The sequence below is a fragment of the Hemicordylus capensis genome, chromosome 17 (assembly GCF_027244095.1).
Source record: "Hemicordylus capensis ecotype Gifberg chromosome 17, rHemCap1.1.pri, whole genome shotgun sequence".
Lineage (NCBI taxonomy): Eukaryota > Metazoa > Chordata > Lepidosauria > Squamata > Cordylidae > Hemicordylus > Hemicordylus capensis.
Genome location: NC_069673.1, coordinates 4,161,897 through 4,187,604, shown reverse-complemented (window position 1 = coordinate 4,187,604; position 25,708 = coordinate 4,161,897). Strand labels below are relative to the sequence as shown.

At 48.3% G+C, this 25,708-nt stretch overlaps 1 protein-coding gene and 1 non-coding gene across 3 annotated transcripts; both read right to left on the bottom strand.

Moving 5' to 3' along the window:
• Nucleotides 1-238: 238 nt before the first annotated feature.
• PHF19 (PHD finger protein 19) lies at nucleotides 239-20,109 on the bottom strand. Of its 2 annotated transcripts, none has more exons than XM_053281750.1 (15): nucleotides 19,994-20,109; nucleotides 14,572-14,766; nucleotides 12,930-13,011; nucleotides 11,859-11,954; nucleotides 9,643-9,743; nucleotides 9,158-9,306; nucleotides 8,086-8,181; nucleotides 6,963-7,031; nucleotides 6,365-6,485; nucleotides 5,967-6,034; nucleotides 3,683-3,853; nucleotides 3,122-3,209; nucleotides 2,514-2,599; nucleotides 1,648-1,743; nucleotides 239-710 (listed from the first exon to the last, which is right to left on the bottom strand). In XM_053281750.1, the coding sequence occupies exons 2-15, from the start codon at nucleotides 14,749-14,751 to the stop codon at nucleotides 359-361; spliced, it is 1,755 nt and encodes a 584-aa protein (XP_053137725.1). In that variant the 5' UTR covers nucleotides 14,752-14,766; nucleotides 19,994-20,109; the 3' UTR covers nucleotides 239-358. The 2 variants fall into 2 exon arrangements, with proteins under 2 accessions (XP_053137725.1, XP_053137726.1); XM_053281751.1 differs by having other exon boundaries at nucleotides 9,158-9,303.
• A 1,413-nt stretch (nucleotides 20,110-21,522) lies between these two features.
• Nucleotides 21,523-21,688, bottom strand: LOC128339138 (U1 spliceosomal RNA). The gene has a single exon (XR_008312865.1). It is a non-coding gene; the product is annotated as a U1 spliceosomal RNA (small nuclear RNA).
• Nucleotides 21,689-25,708: the final 4,020 nt, after the last annotated feature.

Genomic DNA, 25,708 nt, shown 5'->3' with positions numbered 1-25,708 from the left:
GTGACTAAATATCCTTTGCCACTGGTGCAACCCATCCGTGTCGGCCCCGCTCCTCTCCCCTTAGCAAAGAAGCCGCGTCAAAAGCATCATGGATCCACAGAGGGGCACCTTACGACATACACGGTCGTTCCAAGATGGCCTCCTCTGCTGTACCCCGTCCAGGTCTTTCTCAGCGCCACGGAGAGTTTCTCTGGGGTGTGAAGGGCACACGCGCCCATCCTGCTCAGAACAAGCATTCCAGAGAGCTCTCCAAGATGGCGGCCACCCAATCTGGGTTTCTCCATCCGACCGCATGACTCCTTCGGCATCAACCACCCCACCCTTCTCGAGGCCCGATGTCCCAGACAGGCCAGCCACCTCAGTAAGGAGTGGTACCTTCCCATTCCACCAGGTACTCGACTTTTCCCTCTGGGCTCACCCTCCGGGCCAATACTTGGTACTTCTCCCCGCACACCAGCCGGCCGGCAGCACCAAAGTAATTACTGATGGATGACTTGAGGTGTGAAAGGGAGGAGTCGTCTTCGCTCAGGCTCTCTAAGGTGTGGCTGTCGATGGCGTTCTCGAGTCGGTTCGAGACGCAGACGGCCTCGCTCTCCTCCGAAGAGCAGCCGGGCGGGGTCCTCCGGGGATGCTCCAAACACTTCTGCTTCGTCTCGATCGCTGTGTAGGTCTTAGCGGACACTTTGCGTTTCCGGCTGCCCATGTTTCTCCTGCGAGAAGTTGAGAAGAATACAATCGCGCATGGGGCGGACCGAGAGAGAGAGAAATTTCTCGCCCACACACACAGCACTAGAAACAGATGGCCAGAAGATTTAGGACTGACCAAAGGAAGTCCTCTTTCACACAGCGCATCGTTAATCTGTGGAATTCTCTGCCACAGGATGTGGCGGTGGCTGGCTTTAAGTGGGGCTTAGGTGAATTCGTGGAGGACAGGTTTATCAGTGGCTAGTAGCCTGGATGGCTATAGACTGCCTTCAGGCTCAGAAGCAAAATGCCTCCGAATCCCAGCTGCAGGGGAGCAACAGCAGGAGAGAGGGCATGCCTTCACCTCTTGCCTGTGGGCTTCCCAGAGGCATCTGGTGTGAAACAGGATGCTGGACTAGATGGGCTTCCTTGGGCCTGATCCAGCAAGGCTCTTCTTATCCTCTTATGATTCTAAAAAGGTGTACATTCTTCCGCTGTTTACTCTGCTCTTCCTTTCCTCTGTCGTCTCCCCTGAGTTAGTATCTAGACCAGGAGCCTCAAACTGCAGCTGACCTGCAGATGTTGGCCTACAGTTCCTATCATCCCTGGCATCTGGGACTGGGGATGATGAGAGTCGTAGTCCAGGAACAGCTGGAGGGCTGCAGCTTGAGACTCCTGATCTAAACTGTAAGCCTCTCAGGGCAGGGGCCTTCCCTCTAAATCTTTGGAAAGCACCATGTACAAGGATGGCACTATATTGTTGTTGTTGTTATTATTATTATTATTATTGCACTTATTAAAAATATTATTATTGCACTTTATTTAAAAAAATGGCAAGTGCCATTTTAGAAGAGGCATTCTCTGTGCCGCCTTGCAAGAGGCATTCTCTGTGCTGTCTTCCAAGAGGCATTCTCTTTAGACAATAAATGCAGAAGAAACAGGTGATCCTGCCTGGTTCCTCACCTCGATTCGTAGGACAGGCTTGTGGTGGCTGAGCCCGAAGTGCTGACAGCGTCCGTGGAGTCCACGTCCGAAAGGAAAGTGTGGCTTGAACTTGAGCTAAAAGGGAGCGAGGAAGCAGAGTCAAATTCCTTGTGCAACAACTGAGTTTAAGTTCACATGGAGGATGTGAAAGAGTCAAGAGTGCCCCCGCTCAGTTGTTGTGAGCCTTTACTTCCAGGAAAGCATTCCTAGGATTGCAGCCTACATCCTCTCTCTCCCCTCCCACACACACCCCACAATCCAACGAAAAACCCAATGCTTTAGCCTTTTCTCCAATGAAAGGTGTCCCAATCTCAACCCATAAGGGAGCACGCTTCCGTTTCCCATCCCAACCCATAAGGGAGCACGCTTCTGTTTTCCAAAACATATAGGCAATTGTTAAAACAGTATCTGCCCTTCCGCTTTGAATAGATCAAGCAAAGTAAAAATGAAAGCAGGGAAGTAGAGAGGATGCTATTCCGCTCCTAGAGAATGCTATTCCCAGTGTAATTTTTAAATATATATTGTTTCAAGAAATCTCTCATTCTTGAAACAATATATTTTTAAAAATTACACTGGGAATAGCATGTTCTAGGAAAAATAATCCTCTCTGGATGATCCTAAGCCAGTCACTCACTCTCAGCCTGACCTACTTCACAAGGTTGTTGTGTGGATAAATGTAGGTGCCCTGATTTCCTTGGAAGATGGGTGGGACCCACTTCCTGGGCTCTTTTCTAACTGGATGCCAGTTAGAAAACTGGATCGAACTGGATCCTCAGTTGGAACCCGAGGATCTCTTCTGCCTGCCAAGCAGAACGGGAGATACTGACCGCCGCACAGGCAGTTACCTTTTCAAGCTCTGAATTTCATCCAGCGTGAAATCAAAGATGCTGGCTAGGTGGTGGTTGGTACTCCAAGCCGAGGCGAAATCGCTCTGAGGGTTGGACAAAAGGAGTCTGTTAGAAAAGAATCCTCAGGGTGCACGAAACGACTGATATAGCCAGCCCTTCAGGGATCTCCTGTACTACCTGTGACTCTCTCTCTCTCTCTCTCTCTCTCTCTCTCTCTGTGTGTTTAGATTGTCACAACCTGGCAGGTGAAAACACCAAACAGGTGCACCCCCAGAGGGGTAGTCTTCTTGTGAGCCTTTACTTCCAGGAAAGTATTCCTAGGATTGCAGCCTACATAATTCCCCCCCCACACACACCCTCACAATCTAAAGAAAAACCCAATACTTTAATCTTTTCTTCAGTGGAAGGTGTCCCAACCCATAAGGGAGCACACTTCCGTTTTCCATCCCAACCCATAAGGGAGCATGCTTCCGTTTTCCAAAACATTTAGGCAATTGTTAAAACAGTATCTGCCCTTTCGCTTTGAATAGATCAAGCAAAGTAAAAACAGAAAGCAGGAAAGTAGAGTGAGAGATTTCTCGAAACAATATAAATTTAAAAATTACACTGGGAATAGCATCCTCTAGGAGAAATTTGGATCTTTTCCTTCTGGCTGCTTGCCTTCTTTCCTGCTGGATCTCGTGTGGCAGCGAACTGCAGGGGGGAAATCGGGAGAATTGACAAATCCAAACTCCGTTCCATCGACAGGTTGGCACCAGATTTTTTTTTTTGAATGTAAGAGTAATAGAAGAAGTACTACTGACAGCCTCTTATATAATTCAGATGTTACCAACCCACCTCAGAGGAGTCCCTCACTGATGTCTCTGCACGAGTGGCTGTTCTGAGCGTGCTCCCTGACTGGCAAGCCCCAAAGCAGCAACTCAGGTAGACTCATAACAGGGAGCATCCTCTAAGGACAGAGCCTTCTGCTATGTTTCTGCATCAGCAGCAACCAATCAATCCAACCACAGGTTTGATTGACAGCTTGGTATTTCCCGCAACCCAGCAGCTTCTGGTCAACCTCCCCCCGCAATCCCCCCCATGAATTTGGCCCAGCACCACCACCTAATCTGCGTAGATCTGACGGCACAGATCCAGCCCAGGATACCCCCTGCCTGGTTGCAGACCTGCTCTTGTGGGAATACTTGTTTCTCCCTCCTTTTTTCAGCTCGGAGACTCTTCCATCAGCCGTTCCCGGGATCTTCTCGGGTAGTAGTTTACTCGGTGGGTTGGGCGGGACCCGAATCCTCAAGCGGAAGATGCATTTCTTCTTCTTGATCTCCTTCCCGCAGAGAAACCTGAATGGCGGCAGAAAAGAAGCTCAGAATCAGCTCCGCTGAAGTGGCGTGGAGGTGTTTTGTTTTGTTTTTTAATTATTGCATGTTTTTATTGGAGAAGCCGCTGCCAGTCTGTGAAGACAATACTGGGCTAGATAGACCAAGGGTCTGACTCAGTATATGGCAGCTTCCTATATTCCGATTCTGAAATCTAAGGTGTCGCTTTTAAAGCTTTATTTGGCTGCTGTGTTGTCTCATTCACGGATTTTCATTGCATTTCATTATTGTTTGGCTGTGGTTCCCGGCGTATGAAAACAAAAGTGATCTGATCTTGCCGTGCGGGGTGGGAACACTCGTGGTGACCCCTCTAAAGCAGAGACCCCCACTGTTTCTCAAGTGGAGGCCACTTGGGCAACAACAACAAAAAAACAACCCTTCAGTGTGAGAGCCATTTCCCACTCTGTTGACCTCCGTACAGAACTGTGCTTTTCTCAGTGGATAGGAACATAGGAAGCTGCCATATACTGAGTCAGACCCTTGGTCTATCTAGCCCAGTATTGTCTTCACAGACTGGCAGCAGCTTCTCCCAGGTTGCAGGCAGGAATCTCTCTCAGCCCTATCTTGGAGATGCTTCCAGGGAAGGAACTTGGAACCTTCTGCTCTTCCCAGAGCGGCTCCATCCCCTGGAGGAGAAGATCTTCCAGTGCTCACACTTCTAGTCTCCCATTCATATGCAACCAGGGTGGACCCTGCTTAGCTAGGGAACAAGTCATGCTGGCTACAACAAGACCAGCTCTCGTCCTTCCAAGTGATGAAGAAATGCTTCCCGCAAGTCATTTTAAATGCGTGTAGCTATATAAATTGCATTGGACGTGTTAACACATTTTTTAAAAACCCAGCTCAGCGATCTACAAGTATGAATATTTAAGTTCGGTCTTGCCTCGAGGTCTATGATAACGTCGCTCAATGTAATTTATTTATATGGCATAAACAGGGCCAAAGAGGCATACATCCAATGCAATGTATACAGCGTGCATCATGCATTAGAAATTACTTGTGGGAATCATTTTTGCATCACGTTAAAAGGGCGAGGCGGGGTGTGGGTGTGGGTGGGGAAGCCACCCTAAAAATATTTAGCTTGCATTGTACAGCAGGGTACAATACAGGTTGTCGTCGTGGTAGAATATAATCAACTTAAAGCTTCTTCTCAATCAAACCAAATACGCTTTTAATCAAACCAAATACAATAAAACTGGAGAGATGCTTCAGTCTTATACCTGAAAAGATTCGGGATATATAAGAGCAAAATTTGTTTGTTTGTTTTAATTTAGGAATTGTACACTACCATTGATAGACACATTCAGATGTTTGCCGGCACACAGTTATCAAAATTTTAAATGCAAGAAAAAAAATCACCAACCCCTCTTGGGGAAACTAACTGGTGAGGGCTCAACATTCTGTTCCACTTCTGCATTCGCAGCAAATGCCCCATCAAATCATACCCATGGCCAAGTCACGGCAGAGTAACTCCCCGCCACCCCACTCATCCAGGACGGGCCGATTAGGAGGAGGCACATTTGGAGCAGCTGATCAGGCAGAGAGGTAACAGGCAGCCTCTTCAACACTGGGCTCTCAGAAGCGTTTAGTTCCCTTATTTGGGCTACATCTTCTGCCCCTGTGTCTTGGAATTCTATGTTATGGGTGTGGAAATGGGAGGAGAGCCATTCTTGTGGTAGCAAGCACGAATGGTCCCCTTTGCTAAGCAGGGTCCACCCTGGTTTGCATTTGGATGGGAGACTACATGTGTGAGCACCGGAAGATCTTCTTTTTATTTATTTTTATGTATTTATTTATTCAATTTCTAGACCACCCTTCCAAAAATGGCTCGGGGCAGTTTACACAGAGAAATAATAAACAAATAAAGGGATGGGGAAAGGGCCTACATGCTTGCGTGCAGAAGGTTCCAAGTTCCCTCCCTGGCAGCATCTCCAAGACAGGGCTGAGAGAGACTCCTGCCTGCAACCTTGGAGAAGCCGCTGCCAGTCTGGGTAGACAATACTGAACTAGATGCACCAAGGGTCAGACTCAGTATATGGCAGCTCCCGACATCCCTATGAGATCGCCAGTAACGTACCTGCTTTTGTAGCTGTTTAGTGCATCCAAAAGGTGAGGACCTCGCTCTCCTGCAGGGGTCCCGGTCAGCTGGGAGGAAAGATTTGAAACGAGATCAGTGCCAGCTTCGAGAACCGACATGAGAGCTTCAGACAGTGGCCAACCAGATACCTCCAGGGGACCCCCTCCAGTTTGTCCCCACCATTCAACATTCAGGGATATATTCCTCTGACTCAGACCGAGCTAGAAAGGAGGAGCACGTTGTGGAGAACCAGCATTTTAGCAAGTTGCGGCCAACTTCCTTAGGAGGGTTATTCATCCCAGGACCATAAGAGGGAGCTCCAGTTCCAGCTTCCTCGAGCATTCTCCTTCTCATGAATACAAACACCCTTTTAAATGATGGGACACCTCTGTGTTTACCTTCCCAAGGTGCAAGAGGTCCCAGTGCTGATTGACGAAGGCTAAGATCTCCTCGAAGTCAAAGTATTTCTTCTTGCTTTGCACGCCCAAGTTGTAGAGGACGAGATGCACCACGTCGACCCTGTTTGCAGAAGAGACAAGAGCCGTTGAGATCCTCCCAGACCTGAATTTTTTGAGGGGTAGCATAATTTTGTCACCCAATGCAATGGGTCATGTCGTATGGTTTTGCTCCTTTTACCCTGACCTCCGAAAATTCTTATACCTTTTTTTTTAACGAAATACACCAGGATGTTTGGGTGGTTTTAATGTACATTATCTTTTGGCGGATCGGAATTAAAGCTGTGACATATTATATTGCTAAATTTTGCACTGTGTAGAATCTGTTGGGAAATCACTTGACAATCCATCGATGTCTGAGAATGCTGATCAGCTATTGTAGATTAGTGGACATTGATTGATTGATTGATTGATTGATTAAGTGTCGTCAAGTCAACGCTTAGTGACCACATCGAGAGATTCTCTGCAGGAGATAAGATTCCTTGCAAGGCAACCCTTACAAGGATGAAACACTTGAGGAATGCCCCTCTCCCGATCTTACCATCTCAGAGGCAGGCGTTTGATGTATTCTGGTCCCTGATTGCACACCGAGCAGTAGAAAACATAAAACCTGCAAGGTAAAAAACACATGACCAGTTCAATTTATTGACTGGCCCAAGGGTTCTCAAGCTCGGGTCCCCAGATATTGGACTACAAATCCCATCGTCCCAGCTACAATGGAAGAAGAGATTCTCAAGCTCGGGTCCCCAGATATTGGACTACAGACCCCATCATACCTTGCCACAATGGAAGAAGGGATTATCAAGCTTGGGACCCCAGATAACAAAAGAACAGCCCTGCAGGATCAGGCCCAAGGCCCATCTAGTCCAGTACCCAGTGGAGACGGCCACAGGCAAGTGGTGAAGGCATGCCCTCTCGCCCATGGTTGCTCCCTTGCAACTGGTATTCGGAGGCATCCTGCTTTTGAGCCTGGTCTACAGTCATGAAGACCAGCAGCCATTGGTAGACCTCTCCTCCATGCATTTCTCTTTTAAAGCCACCCAATCACCACATCCATCACCACATCCTATGGCAGAGAGTTCCACAGTTTAACTCTGCCCTTCCTTTTGTCGGTCCTAAATCTCCTGACAATCATTTTCATGGGATAACCCCTGGTTAACTCCCATCATCCCCTGCCATGATGGCCTTTGACCACTGGCAGGGGATGATGGGATTTGGAGTCCAACACCTGGGGACACATGTTCAGGGACCCCCTGGGCTAGCCATTACAAAGATACACGATACACTGTACACTTAAAAATAACACAATGCAGAAAGAGGGGAGGGGTTTGGGGTAACTTTACCGATGTTTATTTTTCCTAGAAAATGTACAGGTAAAGAGAGGACTTAGGACCACTTAATGGTGCAGTGGGGAAGTAACTTGCTTAGGGAGCAAGAGGTTGCCAGTTCAAATCCCTGCTGGTATGTTTCCCAGACTATGGGCAACACCTCTGTTGGGCAGCAGTGATATAGGAAGATGCTGAAAGGCATCATCTCATACTGCGCGGGAGATGGCAATGGTCAACCCCTCCTGTATTCTACCAAAGAAAATCACATGGCTCTGTGGTTGCCAGGAGTCGACACCGACTTGGCGGCACAACTTTACATTAAAGGAAAGGACTTACCGATCGCCAAACATCATGGGATCACTAAGGCACTGAGTGCAAGCTTCATGGAACCATTGGCGACAGCGATAACATTGCAGCATCTTCAGGTACCACCTGGGGGGAAGAAATTAGATTAGAAGAAGGCTGTGGTAGGATGAGACAGGGTGAGGGGGACACACCTAACCCGAGCCATGCAAGATGCACACGATATATACCCAATGTTTCACTAAAAAGTAAAGGTGAAGTGTGCCGCTGAGTCGGTTTCGACTCGTGGTGACCACAGAGCCCTGTGGTTGTCTTTGGTAGAATCCAGGAGGGGTTGACCACTGTAATCTCCCGTGCAGTATGAGATGATGCCTTTCAGCATCTTCCTATAGCGCTGCTTCCCGATATCGGTGTTTCCCATAGTCTGGGAATACCAGCAAGGATTCGAACTGGCAACCTCTGGCTTGATAATCAAATCATTTCCCCGCTGCGCCATTAGGTGGCTGGTTCACTAAAAAGGGATGTGCATATTCCACAAAAAGCCCATACAAGCATGGATTCTAGTTATCTAGCACAGAATTTGACATCTGGAGAATCTCAGCTTCCTCGGGTTTTTGTTTAATTTTTAAAAAGAAGATTCTAGCCCTCAAGGTGGCAGTGGGAAGTCTGAAGATATGTGTGCATCAGGGCAGAGGGGAAATCTCAGCTGCCACCTTTCAGAAGGACAAAAAACCTCCAGGACACACCCAGGCTATAAATGTAAACTAGCTCGAAGCAACTTTTAGCGCCACGGCTCCCGGCCACAAAGAACTCTGGGAACTGTAACGTCACACAGGTCTTGAGGAAGCAGAGATGGAGACGGAACGACAATTCCCAGGGTTCCTTGGGGCAGAGCGAGGGGAAGCCATAGTGGTTCAGCAGATTGAAAACGGGCGGAAGTGGAGAGTGTAGGGGAAACACACAGTGGTTTTGAATTCTGCAGCCAAAAATAGAAGAGAAAGGAAGAGAAAGACGGCGATGAGATAGCGGCTTCCCAATCAGACATCCCAACTGGCCAATGGCCACCCAACCACCATCAGTTTAGTGTCCAATCCCAGTTCCTTACTCTCCAGGGCCTCCGCAGTAACAGTAACACTGCTGCTGATTGGTCCTGTGGGGTGAGTCCCACTCCAGTTCCTCCGGGTTATAGGACAGGACCATCTTGACCATCTGCAACGTCCTGGCAATGGCGCCCTTCTTCAGGGCACCGCCCTTCTGGAAAAGCAACAGGGGTCATGAGTCACGCTTCCGTATCGGCGGACGCTTCCGTATCGGCGAAGGGGACTTTAATGTAGGAAGGGCAATCAAAATCATTTATGTCTGCTCTAAGGCAGGCTTGGCCAATCTGCGGCTGGACTACAAACCTCATCACCCACTGCCATTAGCCATGGCGACGGTGGATGATGGGCATTGTAGTCCAAGTTCTGGAGAGCCTCCAGCCGGCTGCCCCTGTTCTAGGGGCTACTGTCATGAAGCAGGCACCAAATTAGACAGGCCCTGGGCACGAGAGAGAGAGACAGCAGGATGTATCGCTTAAATCCCATCACTTACCCGCACCGCCAAGGCAAAGATACATCTCCGACAGAACCATGGCGTCACCAAGGAGCCCTCGCAACTGCCCACCACTGGGATATGACACTGCTGGTGGTAACCTAGGCGGAGGAGCGGAAGAGGCAGAGCTTTGTAAAGGAAATATTGCACGAGGCAAGCCCATGAATCCTGGGCACTGGAAGCATCCCGGGGGATGAATGCTCATTGTGATTTCTGGCAACATCTAAAGATGGAGGACAGTTGATCGCAGTGTTACCCTTACAACTTTCTCTTGAGTTTTTATCTGAGTTCCTCCCTGCTCACTGGGCAAAGAGGCACCTTTTTAACATGGCAGGTCTCTTTATTGAGCTGGGGGAGAGCAACTGGCCCTATCCGTCCCCAGCACAGCATCCCTCCAGTGGCTGTTGCTGGTGTCGATCTCGCGTTTCTTTTTCGATGGTGAGCCCTTTGGGGACAGGAAGCCATTTTTATTCACTTATTATTTCTCTATGTAAACTGCTTTTGAAATGTCTGTTGAAAAGCAGTATATAAATTGTTGTTGTTGTTGTTATCATCCCTCCGTGATCCCTACCCCCAAACGATCAGGGCAGAATTGCCGACGTTTTTGCACTGAATTAAAGTCAGGGTGAGGGTAACAGAGGCACAGCAAGGGAATCTCGGAGCCTGGCCCGAAAGGCCTTTGGAGCTCCCTCATCCCCGCTGCAAGTTAAGGATTACACACACCCCGAGACACACACAGTATTTTTAACATGTGGGTTCTTGAGGGCACAAACCGCAACTGAACGCACAAGCATGTCAGAAGATAAAACAGGTATATTGAAGCCAATCTGCAGGAGGAGAAACATTTCGACACGCAACAGAACGGATTCCCACCACACATGTTTCTTTCCCCACTCCCGGCTCTGTCTCTAAAGCAGAGGTCGTGCCCGGTTGTCATCCAGGTCACAGTCATGCTCAGCCGCCTGGCGTGATGACCACATCACCGGATAGGATTTGGGGCCCCCCAGGGGTCGTGGAGGCCCTCGACTTTGGCCCGGAGGTCCAGGGGTAAGAGCACCTCTGCCCCCACAGAGTAATCTTGGAAGGACATTCCTGACAATTGTCGTTTCCATTCCTCTGGCAGGATCGGTACAATTTCATAGTAGTTTTTGTGTTTTTAAAAGCACATTCTGATGGAAACCCCCAGCAGAGAGTTGAGCTGAACCTAAACTCCAGCCCCAAAAACCAACACAGAGAAGGGTTTTTTTAAATAAAGGAATTGCAACAGAAGTCAAACCTAAAATGTGTCTGCTGCCCTGTACCTGAACCGGATCTGAATCCTTAAAAGCGCACACACACACACACACACACACACACACACACACACACAAGCCACCAGTTCCAAACCAGCAGTACAATAATCAGGTACTCTGCTTCCAACTGTGTGACTCAGTTTCCTGTTTTTGATCCTATTTGGTTTGTAAAAATCTCAGAACACTTCAAAAACAAAATGTTTTTTGGGGGGGGAAGTAGTATTTTTTCTCAACTCAAAGGGCACACTGTATTCAGTGTAGACAGACACTGTAAACAAAAGAGTTTGAAACTATTAATTATTATTATTATTATTACTTGTTTACACAGTCAGACAGGTGTTATTGACTGGTTTGTTTTATCCAGTCACCGAGTCCTGCCCAAGGACCTGGGATGCCTGAATTTTATTGTCAGTATTGTTGTTGATGTTATTATAAAGATCGTGGCAAAATGTAAGCTGTTCCCAGTCAAGTTGCTTTTTGTAACTGACTGATCAGTTATTTAGGATACTGTATTTGTAAGCTACTTTTCAACCCCAAACAAGTTCTCAAAAAAGTTGACATAACAAAAGGAAGATGGTTTCCTGTCCCCAGAAGGGCTTACAATCGGGGGGAAAAACACGATGGAGATGCCATCAACAGCCTCGGAGAGGGATACTGTGATGAGCTGGATAGGGACAGTTGTTCTCCCCCCGCTAAACAGAAGAGAATCCCCACTTTCCAAGATGCCTCTCTACCTACGGTAGGTAGCAGGGCTATTATTCTGCATGAAATAGATCAAAACCATTTCCAGGGGTCGACAATAGTTCACCACCCCTCTTTTGATAGTCAGCATCTGAACTGGAGAGATTTTTTAAATGCCGATAAAATTGAACCCCCATTTTGAAACAGCTTGACTCGCTGTTTCTGGACCGTTGGAGTGCTTACCTAGTCCACATTTCCCACATATCAAGATATCATTCAGGGGGCCCGTCGTCTTTCCCAAACAGATATTACACTTCGGTTCTTCTCCTGGCACGCCCGCTAGAAGAGAGGAAAAAAGAGACGGATGGGTTTGTTTTTTTAAACTCAAGTGGTACAGTTGTAATTTTTTCACACTGATCTGTTAACATCTGCATGGCACAGAGTGATGATCAGATCAGAGGGGCATTTTTAAGGGTCTCCCGCCCACCCACCCCAAATATGTTCCTGAGGGCTGCACAGCCCACGGGAACATATTTTCACTATAATTCTCAATTTACCCGAATCCAAGTTTTTTGATATCAGAAATCAGGAGAGCCTCTAAAATGTTCCTTTCCAGTAAATGCAGGTATAACCTGCATTAAAACCTTTACTTTTCAAAGGTTGAAAAAGTATTTAAAACTTTACTGTATTTGAACATTTACTTTATTTAACCTTTACTTTTTAAGGGGGTTGCCTTAAATTCAGAGTCATCTTTCGATTTGGGTAGCCCCAATAGAAAATGACTCTGAATTTAAGATGCATCCCCCACCCATCCTTAAAAAGACAGAGAATGCAAACAGGTTCCGCCTGTATTTACCCAAAAGGAAGTAGACTCTGAATTTAAGAGGAACCCCTCCCCATTTTTTTAACATCAGAGAACATGGAAAAAACCTAGTCTTAGATTTAGGTAAATGCAGAATGCGACATTGATGAAATGTGGCCCTCCCCACTGTGAGATTGCCATAGCTGAATTAGTAGACGTCTTCTGTTGTACTGTATAGGCACATAGGAAACTGCCATATACTGAGTCAGACCCTTGGTCCCTCTAGCTCAGTATTGTCTTCACAGACTGGCAGCGGCTTCTCCAAGGCTGCAGGCAGGAGTCTCTGTCTTGGAGATGCTGCCAGGGAGGGAACCTGGGATATCTTCCAGTGCTCACACATGTAGTCTCCCATCCAAATGCAAATCAGGCCAGACCCTGCTTGGCAAAGCAGACAATTCGTGCTTGCTACCACTAGGCCAGCTCTCGTCAGAAACAGACCTAGGTTCACGTACCATGTTGGATATCTTTCCAGAGCACCCAATATTTGGAGTTGTCCTCAAAGGTCACCAGGCAGCTCTGCTTAGAGCCACTCACCTGGAAAGGATGAAAAAAGACAGTCAGTCAAAGACAGTGTGGTATAGTGGGAAGGGAGCAGCACCAGAAGCTAGGTATTTGCAAAAGTTTCCATATATATGGAAAAAAGCTCGCTATATATAAATATACCACTACCACTACTACTAATAATAATGGTGCAGTACCAAAAGAACTTGAACACCATCTCGACACTTTGGGCATCAATAAAATTACAACACATCAACTCCAGAAGGACACACTCCTTGGGACACCACGAATACGACGATGATATCTTTAATTCTTCTTTAGTTATCACAGACCCTTGGAAAGGTCCCGATAAGTAAAGTCCCAAATCCAGACAATAACATCTGGTAGGCTGTGTGTAAATAGCACAATAATAAAAACTACCATCAGCCAATTACAAAAAGCAACTTTACTGGGAACAGCCTATATTTTGCGACAATATCTAATAATAATAAAAACAACAATATTGAAAATAAAATCCAGCCATCCCAGGTCCTTGGGAAGGACTCGATGTCTGGAGAAAACAAACCAGTCAACAACACCGGTCTGACTGTGTAAACAAGAAACAATAATAATAATTTATATATACCACTCTTCAAGTAAAGTTCTCAAAGTGGTTTACATAGAAAATAAGTAATGAATAGATCTCCCTGATCTGCAGCAGCCACAGGGATAGGGCTCCCGAGAAAGGACATCTTTCCCTCTCTGTAGGGAGAGAAAGGGAAAGGAGACCAGGCGTGAGAGAGGGGAGTTTGCTCTGGGCCCTTTTCACTGGTGGCCCGGGTTCTTTGAACCTGTCCGCACAATGGTGGCTCCGCCCCTGGACACACCCATACTCATATACACATACACACACAGGACTGCAGAAACCCACTAGTCTACTAGTCTGTGACGAGTGAAAAAATGATGCCTGACAAGTGAAAAAAAATTCCTGCTGAGCAACGTACCAACATAGCTTGACGAGTAAAATATTTTGTCTGGCTGATAAACCAAGAGAACATTTCTTCACCCCTGTATACTCTCCCTTCCTCCCTCTGATTCTACCCGGTATTTACCTGAATCGAAGACTACTCTGAATTTAAGATGCCCCCCCTTAAAAAGGAAAGGTTACATACCGGTTATACCTGCATTTACTCGAAAAGAACAGGACTCTGAATCCTAATTTCTTACATAAAAAATTTGGGGGCAGGGGAGAACTAGTTTTGGATTATGGGATATACAGTATCTTTCTATTGTGTTTACCCGAACAGAAGGTGATTCTGAATTTAAGATGATGCCTTAAAAGACAGAAGTTAAATACAGGTTATACTTGTATTTACCTTAAAGGCTATACCTGTATTTACCTAAAAGAAAGAGGATTCTGAATCTAAGATGACCCCACCCCACCCCAATCCTCATATATTTTAACAGGAAAGAAGTGGAGGAAAAGTTCATCTTAAATCAAGTAAATATGGTATCTATCTATCTTTGTGAAGAACAGGAGAGAACATTCCATTTACCCCTGTTGGGAACTGCCTAAAGAACAATCCACATTTCAAAAGAAATACTCCCTTTTACCCTCTTGATCTTCCCAAGGTAATACAGTCCGTCTGTCCACCGGCACAAAACGTATTGGCCTTCTGTCAACTTGATCATCAGTTCTTGCCGGCCATTTTGATTCCTCATGGCATTGTCGGTAGCCGACGGCTGAAGGAGTCCAGTGCTGGCGTAGACGTGTCTAACACCAGCGTTCTCCATGATTCTGGGTGGATACTGGGAGGAAAAGACACAGGAGAAAGGTTTTCTCTCTCTCCCCCATATGGCTTCCTTAAGCAGCACAGAATGACGGCTGTGTGGTGTAGTGGTTAGAGCAGAGCTGTACAACGTCCAGCCGCCAGCTGTTGTTGGACCACAACTCCCATCATCCCTGACTATTGCCCACTGTGGCTGGGGATGATGGGAGTTGTAGTCCAACAGCAGCTGGAAGGCCGACATTGTGCAACCCTGAGTTAGCGTATCGGACCAGGACGAAGTGGATTCAGATCTTGCTCTGTCATGTTCTCGGGCCATTTGAAGCCATTGTACAGCTTCACCTACATCGCAGGGTTGTTGTGAAGGTAACATGGGAGGGAGTCTTGTATCAAACAAGAAAAAAAAGCAACAAGATCCACAAAAACACACAAACTTTTGCACATCCAATACTACAGGTAACAATGGACACAGATAATGCAACCTCATTCAAAATAAACCATCAAGCAGAAATGACGAAAGTCACATTTATTATTATTATTATTATTATTATTATTTTACATTTATATCCCGCTCTTCCTCCAAGGAGCCCAGAGCGGTGTACTACATACTTGAGTTTCTCTTTCACAACAACCCTGTGAAGTAGGTTAGGCTGAGAGAGAAGTGACTGGCCCAGAGTCACCCAGCTAGTTTTATGGCTGAGTGGGGATTTGAACTCGGGTCTCCCCGGTCCTAGTCCAGCACTCTAACCACTACACCACGCTGGCTCACCATTCATACAGAAATAACCATTCATACAGAAATACCCCAATATGATATATATACACATGATATATTATACTAGAGATAATCCGTAAATAGATGAAATGGTTCTTATATGAATCCACAAACCCACAAGGAGAGCCTTGTACTGTATGCCATCCTGAATCCCCATGAAGAAAAGTGGGATTATTCCATATAAATAAAATAACTAGATGAGCCAGAAAGGTTCAGAGGCGGGCATCTGAGACTAGGGGGGATATGAAAGCCGTCTTCAAATATCTGACCGGCTCTCACACAGGAGGAGGAATGGACTTATTCTCTTATTCTCATGAGGACTGGAACCCATGGGTTGTAATGGCAAGGAAACAGATTTAGGCGAGACCTTAGGAAGAATTCCCTAGCTGAGCAAGCTGGTTGACAGCGAAACAGCCTGCCTCATGGAATAAAGGGCTCCCCTTTGCTGGAGAGTAGCTTGGAAGGCTGTCCATCAGGGATGCCATAGCCATTTCCTGCACTGAGCTGGGGGTTGGACTAGAAGACCTCAAGGGTCCCTTCCCACTCTAACATTCTAGGATTGTGACTGTAGGTTAGCTGCCCATAGCAGGGGGAGCAGAGGGAACGGAGAACAGGAAGTGGCAACCAGGGCTATTCTTGCCCCCAAATCCTCCCTGCCACTAAAAACGATTTGAAGAGTTGGCAGCCGACTCCTTTATTTGCTCAAACCTTTGGACAAGGACGTTGCGATTTTTGCACGGTGCTGCTGCCAGAACCAATCCTTGTTTTCTTTGGTGACTAACGTTAATGGTTGTTTTGAGCGGTTGTCATACACGGCCCGTGGACCACCTCCAGCACATTTGGCGGCAAGATGGGAGAGAAGCATGTTCGCAGATCAGCACACGCACAGACACATGAATAATCTAGCTGGCCCCTGTCGGAGCCAGTGAACTGGGTCCAGCCCATGCAATCCGTAGGCCCCGAATCGGACAAGCATCGGCTGGCTGGCTGCATGCCCATCAAGACTGCAGCCAGGAGGGAAGGGGCTGGAGAAGCAGGCTAGCCTCTGACCTCGTGTGGTCCAAAGAGCAAGAGACCCAGCCGGCTGGCCAGCAGCACGGACCGTACGCCAAGATCTATATTTAATCTTACTGTTGGCTCCGGATGCCTCTGTCCGATAAAGAGCACGTCAGCCTGAATGAGCGGCGGAACCGACAGAAGGATGATGGATCCCCGCCCGAAACCTTGGAGAGCTGCTGCCAGTCTGTGCAGGAAATACTGAGCCCGGAGAACTGCTGCCAGTCAGTGTAGACAATGGTCTGACTCAGCATAAGCCCGCTTCCTATTTTAATTTAATTTAAAATCATTTGCAGATTGGGCTGCGGAGAACTCAAGATGAAGAGCAGCCAGGAACGGACGCTTCTTATAGAAAAGGAGCAAATTATGGGCGGGGCCTGTGGTTGCCCCGCCTACTGTTTCATACTGGGCAATCTGATTGGCTCCTGATGTGATAAGTAGAGGAGCTACAGCCGAGTGGGGCCCCATTCGGTCATCGTCAACAGCCCCCGAGAATCCCTGTTACAGGGAACACTGATTGCGATGGTGTGTGAATGTCGCCTCCGCTTGATCGGAATTATTTGGCTTAGAGATGCAAATACGACAAATATTTATCTACCACTTTTCAACAAAAGTTCCCAAAGTGGTTTACACATCTATAAATAAAGAAAGATGGCTCCCTGTCCCAGCAAAGGGCTCACCATCTAAAAAAGAAACATAAGAGAGACCCCAGCCACAGCCACTGGAGGGATGCTGTGCTGGGGACGGATAGGGCCAGTTGCTCTCCTCCTCCTAAATAAAAGAGAATTGCCACTTTTAAAAAGTGCCTCTTGGATCAGTTCGCAGGGGACTTTCTCATGCTCTACCTGTGTTCCGAACAGACCAACGTGTGCCGTGAATACCTCTGCTTCACCGGTGCACCAGCTTTTCTTGCTGGTGTGCTATCCGCATTTCGACGGGACTAACCCTGCCATTAAAACCTGATTCATCCACATGGCCACTAATACACCCACTCTATCCTACAAGGAGTGGGGAAGGTGCAATCTGGCTCGTCTCTTTCACGGGCCTTGCTAACCGGCTCTGGGACTCTGGTGGGTGCCAGCATCACTTTTGAGCAGGATCGAGCACAGCCTATTAAAAAGATATTGGGGCAGCAGGCCAGATTCCAGGGAGGTGGATTCTTTCTGCGTTTGGTTCCAAACAGCGAGAGCAGCTTCGGTTTTCCAAGAATCAGGCCTGGACTTCATCCCGTTTGCTTTTCAGACCTGTTATTATTATTATTAAAAAGCAATACGCAACCTCAAAAAGCGCCTTCTGGAAGAGAGGGAAAAAATCCACTTTTTCTATGGAGTTTGTTTATTTTTTCTATCCACTTCCCCCCCTCTGGCATCAATCCGTCATCCCCGCCTCCCACTCTAACTAACCCTAAGTATGTGCGAGCAGAAATCAGTGCAAACTCTTTCTATTACTGCTGCTACTAATTATACACTGCTTTTCAACAGAAGTTTGCAAAGCTGTTTACAGCGAAAAATAAATGAATAAGATGATCCCCCAAAGGCTCACAATCTAAAAAGAAATGAGGTAGACCGCCACAGCCACTGGAGGGATGCTGTGCTGGGGTCGGAGAGGACCAGTTGCTCTCCTCCTGCTAAATATAAAAGAATTACCACTTCGAAAGGTGCCTCTTTGCTCAGTTAGCAGGGGTATTTCCCGGTTTACTCCTTCCCCTTCTTCTGTTATCTCTCTGGGTTCAGATCCTACATATTAGATTTGGATGCTCCGCAGGGCAGAGACCTGTTCCCTTATACTTGGCTAACCTTTTTTCTTTTGAATCAAAAGTTCACGGCTCTACCTGGTGCCCTGGTGAAGTCCACACTCTGGCCAAGGAAACCTCTTAAGCAAAGGCACATTATTGCTGGTCGAGTGGGGACACGAGGAAATCAGGCCCACATTTGCCTGTGCATGACCGAAACGGTTAAGTCATTCTCCCTTGGCTGGTTCCTGCGGTCCCCACCACAGACTCCAGAAATGACAGAGGCTGCAATGGGGGCTCTATTCAGCAAGGACAGCTAATAAGAATATAAAAAGGTCCCTGCGGGCTCAGAAGAGAGGTGCAGGGAGTCCAGAGATGCACAGCTTGGGCCCTCATCTCTGACCAATGGCTGGGGATGCTGTGTGTGGCCAGGTCCCCAATATCCGATGTGCAAAAGGTAGACTGCCCCTGTACAGGGAGGCTCTCTTCCACAGCCTCTCCCAGCTCTCATTAGAAAATGAAAGCATTACTCCACCGCCTCTGTTGGAGTTTCCCCTGATCTGCCCGGGAAACTCTCCTCTCCTTAAGAGATCCATCTGCATGCATGCAATTCCTGTGGGTTCGCTCACAGTTTTCATTGAATGACATTTCTTTCTCTCTCTCTCTCTCTCCTCTCCGCAAACTGTAAATCTCCCGCGTGTAACTGAGGATGAGCTGGTCACCCACCGTGCTCTGATTGGCTGATTCAAATCAACCCCGTGCAAAATTTCAAAAAAAGATTTTTTTTAAATTTTTTTTTTAAATCCATTTCAGGTCAGGTGGGGGGGTAGCAAACTCTCGAGCTGTCTCGTCAAACCGAAACAGGCCAAAAAAGAAAGACAGAAACGGCAAGGGAGGAAAAGGATGCGGTCAGATATAAAGTATCTGACACCCAAGAGCAAGCGGGCGGAGGGCATGCATTTTTAAACAGAAAAAGGAGAAGCTGCAATTAGGCAAAAAGAGAAATGCGGGATTATTCTTCGAGGGAGATCGGAGCTTTCCCAAGTTTGCAAAAGCAAGCTGTCAAGGGACCCCCCGTTTGGGTGGCCCCGCTTTGCTAAGCCTCGGGGTTTATTATTTACTCATTCTTATTCTTAATCATAATAATTTGATTCCCCCACTTCCTATAGAGACGTCCCCCAAACCTACATGGTCACTTTCATTGCTGCAAGGAGCAAAAAAGGCAGGTTGGTCTGTGCCCACCCCATGGGGCCCCGATCCTGCGCCGGCCTCCTCGCGAGTAAGCCTCCCACGGGGCTGCCTGCCGAGCCTGGGTCACGCTTCCCTGGCAGGAACTGACAACCCGCCGGAGAGCGAGCGAGCGAGCGAGCGGGTCTGGCTGCGGGGATCGGGGCCAGGTTTGCTGGGGAGTAGCAAGTCCCTGCGATTGCCAGCGGGCTTCCTCGCGAGGCAAGCCTGCCTGCCGCCTGCACGCCCAGGCGGCCACGATCCACCAAGATCTTTGTAAAAATTGCGATGGGCATTTTTTTAAAAAAAGAGTTTTAACACGTTTCCAGCAAAGGCAGGAGGCGTTGCCAACTTTTCTGCGGGGCAGCGCGCCTCTTAGAGAGAGACCCCTCCCCGGAGGACCCTCTCTGGCGCCCCCCACCCACCCACACGCCTGCCCCCTAGCCGATCCCCCCTTACCGACTGCCTCCGCGATCAGCTCCTGTCCGGCTTCATTGAAAAGAAGCGAGGGAGTGCCCAAGGAGCGCGCAAATCCATGCAGGTCGGGCTGGCCGGGGACCCCCGCGGGAGGGGCGGGGGGCTCAGAGATCGGGGCCCCCTCCGCGCCCCATGGCCTGCCCCAGCCCTTAGGCGAGCGCCTGCTGGCCCCGGGCCGCCTCCGGCCAGGAGAGGATGCTCCGGGTGCGAGGAGGAGGCGCCATCTTCCTCGAGTCTCGGCTCGCTCGCTCTCCTCTTTTTCCCGCGGATTATTTACGTTTTGCTTATGTAATTAGCACGGCCGCCTCCTCCGGGCTCCATCCTGCCTCTCTCTGCCGCCCGCCCTCAGCCCTGGGAAGGGAAGGAGCCATTGCTGCTGGCGCGTGGGGATGAAGGCGTGCGCACACAGATGAAGGGGGGGGCATCAAGTGCCTGGCTGAGCCTCCATGTGCAAGCGCAGCCTATCCCGCTGACAGCCTGGGCACCCAGACTCAGGTCTCCTCTCCTGGGGAGCAAATGCAAGGGTGAGAGTTGGCCTTCTTGGCCTGCTTGTGGCTCCCCTGCCTAGGGCGACGTGGGAAGCTGCCGGATACCGAGTCAGACCACCGGTCCATCTAGCTCAGGATTGTCTACACTGACTGGCAGCAGCTCTCCAAGGTCTTTCCCAGGCCTACCTGGAGACGCTGCCAGGGATTGAACTCGAGACCCTCTGCACATTGTTATAAGGCATTTCCCGACATTCCGTCACGCTCCCGTGTGACCAAGAGATAAAAACGTAACAACACTGGACATTTATGAGATGCTACCCAGTAGAATCCCCGCTGGTATGTTTCTCAGACGATAGGAAATGTTTCCCAGACTATGGGAAACGCCTCTATCAGGCAGCAGCAATCTAGGAAGATGCTGAAAGGCATCATCTCATACTGCGCGGGAGGAGGCAATGGTCAACCCCTCCTGTATCCTACCAAAGACAACCACAGGGCTCTGTGGGCTCCAGGAGTCGACACTGACTCGACGGCACCCTTTACTTACTTTACCCACTAGCTCAGAATCCAATTCATTCATTCAAAACCCCTAGATATAAGGCATTTCTCAACATTCTGTCACACCGGAGTGTGACCAAGAAACAGAACTTTAAAAGCATGGACGTGGACAAGATGCTACCCGTTAGAGTAGAATCCAGTTTATTCATTCACAACCTGCATATATTTGCCAACATGCCGTCACACTCTAGTGTGACCAAGAGATAAAACCTTAAAAATTCTGGACATGTTTGAAATGCTACCCACTAGATTTGAATCCAGTTTATTCACAAACTGCATATTATTTGCCGACATGCCGTCACGCTCTTGTGTGACCAAGAGATAAAACCTTTAAAACTCTGGACATGTTTGAGATGCTACCCACTAGATTTGAATCCAGTTTATTCATTCACAACCTGTACATATGAGGCATTTCCTGACATTGTGTCACACTCCAGTGTGACCAAGAGACAAAAACTTAAAAAGCAAGAAACAGAAGTTTAAAAGCAGACTGCATAATTCCCACAAATTATGCAGCTGAGTTTCCCGCATTTGGGGAAATCACAGGGGTCAGCACACCCGCAGTGCAATGGATGAGACCCACCCTGGGTAAACCTCCTTCATGATCAAGGTGTCTCCCCTGCCAGGTAAGTATGCTACCCATAATTCACAATTGTTCTCTCTTTCCCCCCCTCACTGGAGTGTCAGGTATGCCCACCTCAAGCCCAGCACCCCAAGTAACCCCTCTAAGTACCACAAGACATTGTGAATATGTTTCCATTGAAAGCACCCCAAATTCTCCCACATTTAGAAAGCAGCAACATTTAGGAGCACCCCAAACACAAAGAAGCGGCCAGAGATGCACAGACAGAGGTTCATCGACTCATGTGGCAACCTTTGGGTGCATTTGTTTGGGTCGATAGAATATCACGTGCTTCGAGAATCCACACTCTCCGTACAGCCAGATAGGATCTCCCTCAAAACCCACGCAAAAGTATTCGCTCGCCCAGAATTGCACCCCGACTTTCTGACTCACGGAGAACACCTCGTGCATCTGATCCGTGGGTTTTTATTATTGATGACTGTTTCATATTGCCTTGAAGACGCTGGTCTGTTACGGGCATGATTTGATGAGGGAAATGCCTTCTGTGCATCAGTCTAGAAAGGCAGGAACCGTGGAAAAGGCGAAGGAGAGGAAATGTGATCATATAGCACGGTATGCTGTGCAATGCTATCTGAGACAGGTTCTCAACATTGGCTCCCCAGATATTGTTGGACTACAACTCCCATCATCCTCAGCCACAACGGCCTGCGTTGAAGGATGGGGGCTGTAATCCATATTTGAGAACTCCAGTATAGGAAATTGCCTTTGCGTGGATTTTAATTGTAAACCGCTTTGAGTGATCTCAGCGGCAAAGTGGGATATAAATATAATACGTGGGTGAAATAAATCAATCCATTTGATCGATCGATCGATTGATTGATGTGTACCTATCCAGGATTCAGTCCCAGAGGGGTAGCTGTGTTACAGTGCAATCATTAGGAACATAGGAAGCTGCCTTCGACTGGTCCATCTAGCTCAGCGTTGTCTACACTGACTGGCAGCATCTCTCCAAGGTTTCAGGCAGGGGTCTTTCCCAGCCCTACCTGGAGATGCTGCCAGAGACTGAACCGGGGACCTTCTACACGCAAGCAGGTGTTCTTCCCCTGAGCTAAGGTCCTATCCCCTGAGGGGACTATCTCGCAGTGCTTACACGTAGTCACTCATCCAAATGCAAACCAAGGCAGAGCCTGCTTAGCAAAGAGGGACCATTCATGCTCGCTATCCCAAGACCAGCTCTCCTCCCCAGTTGCTCAGAAGTAGGACTGAATCCAATTATTTACTCCCAAGTAACTGTGCAAAGGATCTGACTGGCAGCAAAAGATCTGGTGGCATCTTAAAGACACAGGCTGCAATCCTCAACATGCATACTTACTTCTGAGTAAACATGCATCGGCTTGCCTTGGTTACAGCCCCAAGCACATGGAGTCCAAAAGCATCCAGCCAGATCCCCCTTCCTTGTTGTTTCAAGGAATCAGATAGACTGCTCCTGAACCTGCAGGCTGGATTTTGCTGCCAGGGCTAAAAGCCATTTAAAAAAAAACAACAGTCACTAGTCAGTAACTGGACTCTCTTTAGTGGACATAATTGTATTTCAATTATTTAAAGGGATCCCATTTTGACAACGGAAAGCAGGTAACCGTGGCAGGAGAATCAGCAACAGGTGGAATTTTTTCCTTCTGTGCAACCTCTCGTAAAAGGCATCTTCGCAGGACTGGTGTTAGCAGCCCTAATTCTGGCCAAGAGCCCTCTGAAGGATCTACCTTCTGTTCCTCAAAAGCACTCCTTGTTCCACAGAATCACACCCTTTGTAAGTTCATCCGGGAAGAAAGGAGCTGTACTTCCCTGAAGAACTGGATTCTTTCCCCCTTCGGTCCTCCCGAGAAGTATTTTGATAAAAGTTTACAAGCTCCCAAAGTCCTGACATTTGCAATGAGTCATGACGGAGCAGCCGTGAGTCATGACATGATGAGCGGGTTATAAATAACTTCGGTGACCGACTGCTCTGTGCAGCTCCTTGGTTTTATGGCTTTTTTGTGGTGTCTGCCTCAAGCTGACACAGAATCAGTCGTCGGTTTATTGCAGTTTGGGGTGGGCTGCATCGCAAACCCTCAAGTGCCCTTGGAAATGAGTGGTTACATACCAGCGTCACTCCGTTCCGGTGGCCGTGGTGCATCGCTTCTTTAAAAAGCAAGCCCCGAAGGCCTCAGGATGAGAAAGGCCATGTGAGAGGACTAGGAATCTTTGCTGCTCTGCAGCAGCAGAAGCCTGTGTGAGTGGTGGCTGGGTCTGGATTATATCTCAGGGCCCAGAGACGATAACCTCGGACAGGTTAGAAATGAGAGATGGTCCTCAGGCAACTTGGGAAGCTGCTGTATACCGAGTCAGATCCTTGGTCCGTCTAGCTCAGTATTGTCTACAATGGCTGGCAGCATCACTCCAAGGTTTCAGGCAGGAGTCTCTCTCAGCCCTACCTGGGACCTGGGACCCTCTGCTCTTCCGCTGAGCTATGCCCGCAGCCCCTAAGGGGAATATCTTCCGGACTCATATGTAGTTTCCCATCCAAGTGCAAACCAAGGCAGCCCCTGCTTATTCAAGGGAACAATTCATGCTTGCTACCACAAGACCAATTCTCCTCCTCCCTCGCTGAGTTGTGCTTCGTTTGGACAACAGATGCGAAAGGGAAACATCTTCGTCAAACAGTGAAAAACAAAGCAAGACCGAGTCCTTCTCCTTCCTCCATGATGCTGCCTTCTAGAGTCAGGCCTATAGCCCAACCAGCTCAGCATTGTCTACTCTGACAGGCAGCAGCTCTCCAAGGTTTCAGACACAGAGGACCTGCCCAGCCCATCGAACCTGGGCCCTTCCGCAGACGCCCCCACGTCTGCCAGGCGCTACCCAACCACCAGAGACACCACCTTCTGAATCCCGGCCCCTCCTCATCTTATGCAGCAGGGTTGCGAAAACTGATCTCTGCAATGAGAGCTGGAGAGGAAAAACGAACGTTTGGGAGCGTGCCTTCACACAATGCATTCCAGATGGGGCCAGGAGAAGCCCGGCTGACGGCATGGTTGCCAATCATTTGGGGTCAGGCGGATAGCTTTAGAGTGCCGTAGATTCAGCGCCAGAAGGCACGATGCCCCCAAATGAGGGTGCGGATCCAATCTAGGGGCATCCTGCCAACTTTCTTAAGGAGACCTTTCAGGGTGTCCTTCCGACTCTTTACTTGATGCAAATCTAACGGATCCTCAGCTGTTTTGCAAAGAAGCTTTCTGGGCACGCATTTCTGCCGTCGCATAAATCAGAGAACGAAGAAGCCACAAGGGCTGTGCAAATCTGAAAACCCAGCCAACATTCTGTACATACAATAATAGCACCGGCACATTCCAAGTGGCAGGAAGTTCCAAGGGCAGCCTTGCCCGGTTTTGCTGTAAGGAGATAGACCACCGGAGCCTTGAGAAGTTCTTGCAAGAGCTATATATTCACACATATGCAAGTTGAGCTGAGGAGGGGTATTGAAAACAGAATCTGCCCCCCAACCAACATGACAGCACACCCTTGGAGTTCCTTCCTACCCCATCAAGTCTCCCGCCTGCAAGAGGAAAATAAAAAGACTTCGGCCTGTTTGCTCACCACATTCCAAATGCAAAGCTATTTACTTGCTCCTCTTCTTTGAGGCACTTCCAGTTTTAACCACCCTGGTGACTCGCAAGAATCTTCCGAAGGTCCACCGTGCTTCTGTAGCATGCCTGAGTTGTTCAAAACACATCCCAGGAAGGGATCTCAAAGCCAGGACGGAGCTGCTGGCCAGCTTCCTGCTGCACTCCAGCGCCACCACCGCAAATGGCCAAAGCAGGTACTGCAGCCTTCTCAGCTTCAGCCCTCTGAGGCAAAGAGAAATAAGTGGGGTCAGGGCCCGGCAGGGTCAGGGTCAAAAAAAAAAAAAATGCGGTCAGGCTGGTGATCAGGTTCCAGAGCAGGAGAGGGAGATAAGGCGACCTAAGATGAAGTAGTCAATTTCCAGAGAAGACAAGGCAAGTGTGCTCAGCTTCTTCCACTGACAAGAAAGTCGCA

Excerpts from the sequence above, each read along its gene's own strand:
- PHF19 (XM_053281750.1), bottom strand. The coding sequence starts at position 14,751 with ATGGAGAACGCTGGTGTTAGACACGTCTACGCCAGCACTGGACTCCTT. Across the intron at positions 3,210-3,682 it reads AAGTATTCCCACAAGAGCAG|TTCGCTGCCACACGAGATCC; the intron begins GTCTGCAACCAG and ends TCCCCCCTGCAG. Across the intron at positions 1,744-2,513 it reads GAAATTCAGAGCTTGAAAAG|CTCAAGTTCAAGCCACACTT; the intron begins GTAACTGCCTGT and ends GCTCCCTTTTAG.